At 34.2% G+C, this 9321-nt stretch overlaps 2 protein-coding genes across 2 annotated transcripts in view; one reads left to right on the plus strand and one right to left on the minus strand.

Moving 5' to 3' along the window:
- LOC107719082 (probable E3 ubiquitin-protein ligase HERC1) overlaps positions 1–1457 on the minus strand; it is a 71978-nt gene extending 70521 nt beyond the window's left edge. Inside the window, 1 exon segment of the mRNA XM_016526400.1 lies at positions 1163–1457. The gene's annotated coding sequence lies outside the window, so the exon portion shown is untranslated.
- Positions 1458–5463: 4006 nt separating this feature from the next.
- On the plus strand, positions 5464–8281 carry LOC107719087 (endothelial cell-specific molecule 1-like). Its single transcript, XM_016526406.1, has 3 exons — positions 5464–5883; positions 7354–7497; positions 7652–8281. Exons 1-3 carry the CDS (start codon positions 5577–5579, stop codon positions 7732–7734), a joined length of 534 nt encoding a protein of 177 aa, XP_016381892.1. The 5' UTR covers positions 5464–5576; the 3' UTR covers positions 7735–8281.
- The last annotated feature ends 1040 nt before the right edge of the window (positions 8282–9321 follow it).

Raw genomic sequence — 9321 nt, forward strand, 5'->3', positions numbered from 1 at the left:
TATATGTGTGTGTGTGTGTGTGTGTGTATATGTATATATGTATATGTATGTATATATATAAAGCCAATATAATGAATGTCAATGAGGACTGAAGTGGTCAAGATCAGAAACGACAAATAAAGGACCACAAAACTAATCCATATGACTATATAATATATATAAACTATATTTCAAATCTACTGAAAGCATATGATTGTTTTGTTTGGAAACAGGACAACATTTTTATTTTATATACTGAAAATTTCCATTGTGGCTCTTAAATGTCATTTGCACTTATGTAGGGTGACCATACATCCTCTTTTTCCTGGACATGTCCTGGCCGGGATTTCTAAATTGCCTAAAATATCTAAAATTTGCATTGGTTTGACTGTTCCCTGTAGGTCCCACCTTCTCGCATGCCACGGTTGGTCGATTATGTATAATGCCTGCACTCTATTGGCCATTACTTTCAGCAAGTATGAAAACAATAGGAAAACAAAGCCACAACCTGGACAATGTAAGCAATTTAGGAATCCTGCCCTGGACAAGAGGTCATGTAGTCACCCTAGCTTATGCACATTCATAAAATCCCAGCACGTTTGATTTTACAAATAAATTTGGTTTGGTGCTTGTCTAGCTGGTAGACAAGTAACACCATTTTGTTAAGCAAAAAACAATGCTGTTTAACCAGCATGGTCCTTCTAATGAAGCTGGTGCACCAAGGGAGGCTTTAAGGTTAAAAACAGTTAAAACCAGTACAGACATCAGCATCTAAAACTAAACGTCCTGGTCTTTTCAGGGTTTGAACCTACCATCTATAACCACTACACTACATCACCCCCAAGAAACTGCTATGGTGGACCAGAAAGCATCAGATATGATCTGTCAAACAACCCACTATGCATCTAAACCCTGATATTTGCCAAAATACAGCACATTATGCAAAATGTGACCATAAGCAGATCAGTTACCACAGCAACATGCATGAACTGTCAATTGGGAAAGACTTACATCGTTGCATCAGCTGGGATTCAAAGCAAGTGATAGATACAAAAATAGCTGACGAGCTCAACTGTTTAAAGAACTATTAAACCACATCAATTGCGACAGACACGACAATCCACCATTCATCAGATCAGATACTGTCGAATAATATATAAAAAGCAGTGTATATAATGCTTACCAAAAGATTACGATCTCCTTTCTTCCTTCTGTCATTCACGCCCAGCAGATCAACCCACTGCCCCCTGCAAGGCTCTATAAACCTGCTGCCTACCAGAAAGGACGTGAATCCTGCGCTTTATTATTAACCATATCCTGTTTCCCTTCACAAATACACACTTTTGAATTAAATATAACTAAACGGCACCCGGTAAAGAGGAGTTACGCAATGCGAGGACGAAATGCCGGTTAATCTCGCGCTAAAGGTTGTTTATAGTAGGGAAGGTTGCCGCTCCGCAAGCTGTTGCCATGAAATATAGCGGCGTACGTTTTCGGGAATGCGCGTACAGCGCTGGATTGTACGCATACGGCGTAGTGTCATGACGTCATGACGTTTATATCATACGAGTCCGTTATGTCTAGTTTTTGTTTATGCGATGTTATTTGTATTTAGTTCATTATTATTTTCATTATTTAATTAATAACATTTTCTCCTTAAAATATTTGTATAAACTTCACGTTATATTCACTTTTTAGTTTTTATTTTAAATATTCATATGTCGTTTTAAATTTGAGCTTTGCCCATTGCGACCTATGATTGCGACCCAAATCACCACAAAAAAAATAGAATTACTCTGTAAATAAATAAATAGGCTGTGGCCTTTTTGAAGTCGAGAAAAGTGACATAAAATATTTCCATTTCTTCTGACAACCCTTTTCCAACCTATTTTAATATTTTGCTCGACATTAATAAATAAAAGCATAATTTTAATGAATAATTTAATGTTTAAGGACAAAATCCCAAACAAATTGAATCAGTGAGTTAAAACTTGAGAAGCTGACAAACAGAAGTCTGATTTATGTACATATGTTTTAATATTTTGAATTACATATATATATATATTCTGTTTTCCTTTTCATTTTAGTTTAAGTAATTTTTTTTTTTAAACGGCTATAATGTTGCCTTGTTAACTAGCTGAAATGAAAGAGGTTGAAGTTTTTAAATATTTTATTTCAAGCAATGATTTTTTTATGGTATTAGTTTTAGTAACCCTGCTTGAGAAGACTTGTAATATAGTACATGATTCGTATAGACCACTACTTTAATGCTTTTATGGTGTTTTTGTCATTTGGAGCCCCATTCCATTAATGTTGCTTAACTGCAAAACCTCCAACAAAGGCATACTGAGACATAACTTATTTCCCCCCAAAAAACAAAAAACAAAACATTATAATTAAGTGAAATGAAAGTCTTTTCTCTTGTCTTAATTCTGAAAGGATTAAGTACAATGAAGTCACTTTATTCTTCAGCCTTCTAATCGTAGCGCTCTGCAGTTTCAGCCGTTTCCTGTAAGCCGTGAGCTTACCCTTGTCCAAGTTTAAATTATTCTTCAGTGTCTCTGGTGTTTCGGCCATGTATGTGTGATCCATCCACACAAACAGCGTCTGATGACACAGAAATTTGACAGGGTTCATGGCTATATGAAATGCTACATCGTCCACTGGGATGAATCTCTGAGGCCCCACTGCTTTCATGCACTTCAGGAACAACAACAACTCCCAAAATCTCCTCCATAGCTTTAGTGTTTCTCAATATGTCATCCCCACTCCTCGGCCTGGTGTGTTGTGATCATTTCTGCAAGCAGTCAGGGAAGGAAAATATGGCAACAGTTGTAGGCACACTTGGCCCAGACTATTTGTAAAGAAACAGTTATCTTTAAAATGGACAGAACATCGATTAAAAAAGGGAGTTTTCCACAAGTTCCACTTGTCCCATCTGAGATACACCAACCACTACTGCAGCCCACAGATATTATCTAAAGGGAAACGGTGAGAATGAGAGAAAAATATATAAATATGTCAAATATAAAACAAACCCCATAGATAATGTGTTTTTTTTTTTTTTTAAGGAATGGGTTTTTCGGCTATCATTTGTACCCTATATAAATTGTAGCTTTTTTAAATTAAATTGTCAGTTAATGCCAGTAAAGCGATATTATAAAGAAAAGTGAAATCATTCATAGTAAGATAAGATCTGCATATATTAAAAAACGATAAAAGCTTACACCAGATCCTCGACGACATATGAAGATTCAAGTTCAACAAAGTAACGAACAAAAATATGAAACCCCAGAAAAATAGGTGAGCTGTGTTTACAATCAAAGCTTGATCGAGACAGTCACAGCACTGTTTGTTCTGGCGTTTGGCAAACCAACTTATGGTGCATTTCCGCCAACTACTGGACTGGAGTCTGGGGAGCATACGGGTGGTTGGATGTGGTTAAACGCAAACAAACACCATAAGAGAATCAAAAGTCATTTATACGACTACGCTCTACCAAAAGTCATCTATACGCCACAAAATTACTTAACGTGAGGAGCATACTAAAGTGTAGTTCGTTAACATCCTGTCAAAACCTTCACTTGACTCTCCTGCCGTTGTTTTATGCAACACTGTCATCTAGTGATAAATATCCTGCATTGCAGCCCCTGAGCGTGTTCTTTTCCAATTTATATATTTATGAAGACAAGATCGGACTTTGACTGCCGGAACGAGTCTAAAGAGTTTAACTTTCAACATATATGGTGTATATACAGATGTCTCATTAATATTCAACGGAATTCTGTTTTGTAAACTTAATAAAATGAGACTATTTCAAGACGACATTTTCTAGCAGGTCAAAGTGTTAATAACATTTAAATTTCTGAAAGCATCATAAATGGTATCTAGATGTCAGATTAAGAAAAAATGGCAGAGAATTGCAGATTATTTTATGAAGTTTGGCCCATTTTGTCTATACCATGAACTAAAATGGGTCACGATTATGACTTTCAATCAGTGGTGTATAAAGTACCTGAAAGCCATACTCAAGTAAAAGTACAGATATCTTACCAGAAAATGACTTTGGTAGAAGCTGAAGTAACCGTTTAAAATATTACTTGAGTAAAAGTCTTAAAGTATGTGATATTTATTGTACTTAAGTACGAAAAGTATTTTTTTAATCTTAAACGTACGTAAGTATTGAAAGTACTGTAAAAGTACAAGTAAATGCAAAATGAAAAGAAGCAAAAAAAAAAATATATGTATAAAATGTTCATACACAGCTTGAGTAGCAAGATTGTGTTCAGTTTTAACTCTTTCTTCCATTTTGTATTTTTGGGTAACATTCAATAAGTAAACACCGTCCATTGCTCAGAGACACAAAACGGTGCTGTGATCTTTGTTTGGAATTATTTTCGTTGGCAACATTGAGCAAAAACAAGCAATATTATGTCTAAAACGTAAGTCACTTATTGCTAAGTTTACTGAACTTGTATAAAATGATTATTACATATGTTATCATGCTGATATCTGCAGAAAAACGGCACTCTTTGTGTGATATAGATTAAGTTAACTATATTAAATTATATAAATATAAAAAGCATACAGAAGCATTTTTGCCAACCCAGACTCGACTTGAGTGGAAAATGAAATCACCCGCGGTTGAGCGAAGGTGTTTTTAGGAGTCTAACTTGCAAACGCCAGAAAACTGATTCGTCAAACCTGCTTTCCTGCAGTACGTGTTCTTCGGACTTCTGACTATTTTGTAGTAAGTAACAAATATGCTTCGGGGAAATGTATCGGAGTAAAAGTATACATTTTAATTAGGAAATGTAGTGGAGTAAAAGTTGGCTGAAATATAAAAACTCAAGTAAAGTACAGATACTCCCCAAAAAATACTTAAGTACTGTAACAAAGTATTATTACTTCGTTACATTCCATCACTGCTTTCAAGACATGTTTCAATATTTTCATGGGCCTCTTCTTTTAATTGTTCAGATAATGTTAAAAGAATTAAAGCTGAAGTTTGGACATATTATATTTACACAGTATGAATCCATTAATGTGTACAAAGACACTCTTCTTGTTATTAAACGATATATAAAATTATTGTTATATATATATATATATATATATATATATATGGTCTATAATTTGTGAAATTTTTTTTTTTTTATACTGTAAATCAAGTCTCAGAAGACACTTAAATTGACTCTCCTATGGACAATTTTAACGCTACCAAAAACATCTTGTCATGCACGTTCACGTTAGGAACTAGCAGCCGTGGGGGTCACGAGGGTCATCTTGAAAAACCTTCACACAAACAACTCCAGACTTCAGTGACGACATCAATTCCTGGATGGCAGCACGGCTCTAATTCCACTTCCACGCCGGATTTCTAAAACAGGGAAGGGGGAGGCTGGCAAATAGACAACAACACCGGATTGAGGAAATTGACGAGGGCATACTATGTGCAAAACAAACTTGTTTAAAGCTGACAGCCATGCAGCCCGAGCTGTTTCATTCACTATCGCATCTAAGAAGAGGACAGCTCCTCCCTAGTACACTAGACCCGAGGACAGCATCCAGCGCGGTGTTCGCTAGCACTTCAAGTCATGCGTTTGTACGCGATCCCGGTGTTGTTGCTGATGGTGCTCGGAGATGCTGACGCGTGGGGTCCCGGTGGTAAATACGCCGTCAACTGTCCGGACAAATGCAACCCCGCGCTGTGCGGCTCGACGCAGCGCTGCAGGCGCACGGTGCTGGATGACTGCGGATGCTGCCAGGTCTGCGCGGCGGGACGGGGAGAGCACTGCTACCGCACCGTGTCCGGGATGCACGGCGTCAAGTGCGGACCGGGACTCTTCTGCGACTTCTACAAGGATGAGGATGATTATGGAGATGAATACGGCATCTGTAAAGGTACGGGCTGATGTGTGCACCTGCTCAGGCAGATGGGATTGTGGGGGGATTGGCATATATTCAAAGGATTGAGCAAAAGAGAACTTGAAATAAATTAGAAATAGTGACATAGAAAAACATTGAATTATAATTATTATTTTTTCTTTTCTTTTTTTTCTTACTAAAGAGACGAATTTCTTTATTTCTTTATATTTCAATTACAAGTCTTCTCAATAATTATGTGTGTGTGTGTGTGTGTGTGTGTGTTTATATATACACACACACACATAAGTATATCTATATTAAGAGAAAAATTTAAAATGTATTTGTATTAATGGATTTCTAAATATAAAATGTTTAGAATTATATAAAATATAATTTTAATTATATTACATTATTATATAAAATATAATTTTAATATAATGTAAATTTAATACAATATTTAATATATATATAATATAATTATAAATGAAAAAGTATAGCTTTCCACTGAAGTTTAATAAGACATATACATATATCTTGGAAATCAAACCTTTAATATTCTGTCTCCTATCATCAATATAGTCTTTATAAATTAAAAAAAAAAAAAAAGATTTTCAAAACATTTTGTGTGGAAGAAAATGTGTATGCAAGAAAACAAAAATAACAAAGATTTTACATCTGTGATGCCCTATACAAATAAATAATTTTGTATAGCCTATTTCAAATTCAGATAAAAAAAAAAAAAAACTAATTAAGTGAAATAAGTATTTTAACTATGATCAGCATTTTTATCAGGCTCCTATATTTATGTTCAGTTATTTCACTTTAATTGCAAGAACCTATACATTGCCATTAGAGTAAAATTACTGAACCTAAACATAGAAGCCTGATAAAAAAATGCTCATTTTAGATGAACATTTCAGATGGCACTTAGAGGCTTTTGCATCTGATCTCTTCATATATATATATATATATATATATATAGTCTCTATATACATGTTAAAGAATGTCCTGACAGATTCACACCTGTTCAAGGCAGATTAATTGTATTTTATTTTTTGGAGAATATTCAAATATTTATCAAAATCCTCAAGATTATAAGTTTTTGAGGTGATCTCAGGTTACAGGTTAAAGAACAGTTTGGCCTACAAAAGAAAACTCGCCTCCAAGCCTCTTTTCTGTGGAGTCCTTCTAGGGCCCCTAAATTATTATTTAAACTATTATGTAAGAACAACGTGAGTTGGTGAATGAACACTCATTGCTTTGTACTAGGGGAACACACACCTTCCACACCAATTACTCACACTCAGTCTTTTAATGAAGTCTTAACCAGAGTCTTAGTCATAAGTGAGCCTTCTGATCCTTTTCCACAAATACTGGATCAGCAATGAGCAAATATCCTCAAAAAGAGTCTTTGTTAATGACAAGTGTTAAAGTACTATAGTAGATAGTCATACAGATCCTGTAATGGTTAAATTAGCTGTAACATGTTTGTGCTTCTCTTATCAGACTGCATGTATGGAACTTATGGCATGGAATGTCGGAAAACATGCAACTGTAAAGCAGGTGGATTGTGCGACAGGGAAACAGGTGCTTGTCTGTCCTTTAAATTCTTGGCTAAAATGGCAATGCTGAAATCTCATTCAAGTGAAGGTGAGTTTACTGTTTACACAAAATAATTTATTTCTGAATAAAAAGTGTAAAAATATATTTAAAGAGTGTCCTTTGATATAAAGTGACAGTATGCAGAATATTATTCTTATTTAATTGATTTTATTATTATTTTTTTATTATTATTGTATGACAGGTAATGAAGTGGGCTCAGGCGACGGCAACACTGAAACCAGCAGCAGTCGGTTTTCCACTCGCAATTTTCTCACCCCTCGCTGACAGCAACTCTCAATCTTCTGTTTAGTCAGTGTACATGTAGCATAATAAATTAAAGGACCAAACGGATATATTTTAATATGTTTAAAAGGGTCAAAGAAAAAGATATGCTTTTATTCTGTATATTTTACAGATGTGTAATGCCAGTTATGTCTTTGTTCCAATGCATGTCTACATGCATTCACATGCACACAAATAAACATGCAAGTATCCAGAGTTTGATATCACAATAAAAATGTTCCCACAGGGCTAATTATGCTGAAATACATAACTGAGATGTCAAAATTGTGGTTGAACTGAATGAACACACACAAACACTTTTACATTATGAATGTATTACAATTATATCATATTTAATGAAATATATATTCTAAGATGATATACCAGACTCAGTTCCAATTCTGATCAGCATTTGCGTCAAAGTTCACTGATATGACATCTGTAATGCTTAACAGTGATATTTTAATATGTGGTATATTAAGACCAAGGAGATTATTATAAATTATGGACTGTATATCCTTCTAATCTGTGTGTAAATTATTCTCTGTGAATCTTCACTTTAAAACCCTCTTGATAGAGATAATATGAATTCTTCTTATTCTGCTTAATGTATGAGATTTAAATTAAAACTGTAATTCAACGAGAAAAAAATACACAATTGTTGTTGTTGTTTTTTTTGCCATTTTTTATTTAGTCACATTTTTAATGTGGAATCTGTTTAAAACATTTTAAAAGTGTGGAAAAACGTGCAACTTTTAAACTAATGTTCTTTTTTTAAATATTTAAGTCAACTGATACGAGTTTTATTTATTGCCTCATGATATAGGAGAGACAATGGGGCAAAATGTCATACTTTTAACTTCACTGAATATTTTTGAAAGCCAATATATTTATAAGCACACATTAAAGTATTGAATACAAAAATATTCTGAACATTACCACAGTTATTGTCCAGGAGGAACATTCATATACTAAATATAAATGATATACTGAATTGAGGCAATTTAATGGATTATTAGCTAACATTAAACGGGGTGGGGGGGAATTGTGTAATTAGACTTCACCAAGAAAAACTTAGTTGCTGAAATACAGACCTTGTGACAACTTCCCCGTGTGACAACTAGCCCCAAATACAAATACGTAGGCCTTCTGCTTAATACAATTAGAAATATTTCAACTTATACAAAACCAAAAACAACTATTTTACACCCTTAAAAATAAAATATGAACTTTGAAAATGTATTTAATGTTCATGCAGACCTCTTTTCCCCGTCATCCTGAGCAGTACAGCAGATGGGTGATTCTATAATTGCAGGTACATTTGGTGTCCGAAGTCTGCTTTCTGCTTTTTTTCAAATGGTTATATTTTTAATTATTTTAATAATTTGCTACTTGTTGTTTTGAATTACAAGATGTTACAGTCAATAACAATATTATAATTTGTGTTAAAAGTGTATTAAATAGCTCAAAGTCATGATTTGTTGTCCGAATGAGTCAGTGCATTTTTTCCATCACGTATCATTGTGTAATCAAAATATTTTATTGTACTTTTCTTTTTGTAACATTTCATTCATTTTATTTCTAAAAGCC

The sequence above is a fragment of the Sinocyclocheilus rhinocerous genome, unplaced genomic scaffold, assembly GCF_001515625.1.
Source record: "Sinocyclocheilus rhinocerous isolate Xijiao unplaced genomic scaffold, SAMN03320098_v1.1 scaffold663, whole genome shotgun sequence".
Classification (NCBI taxonomy): Eukaryota; Metazoa; Chordata; class Actinopteri; order Cypriniformes; family Cyprinidae; genus Sinocyclocheilus; species Sinocyclocheilus rhinocerous.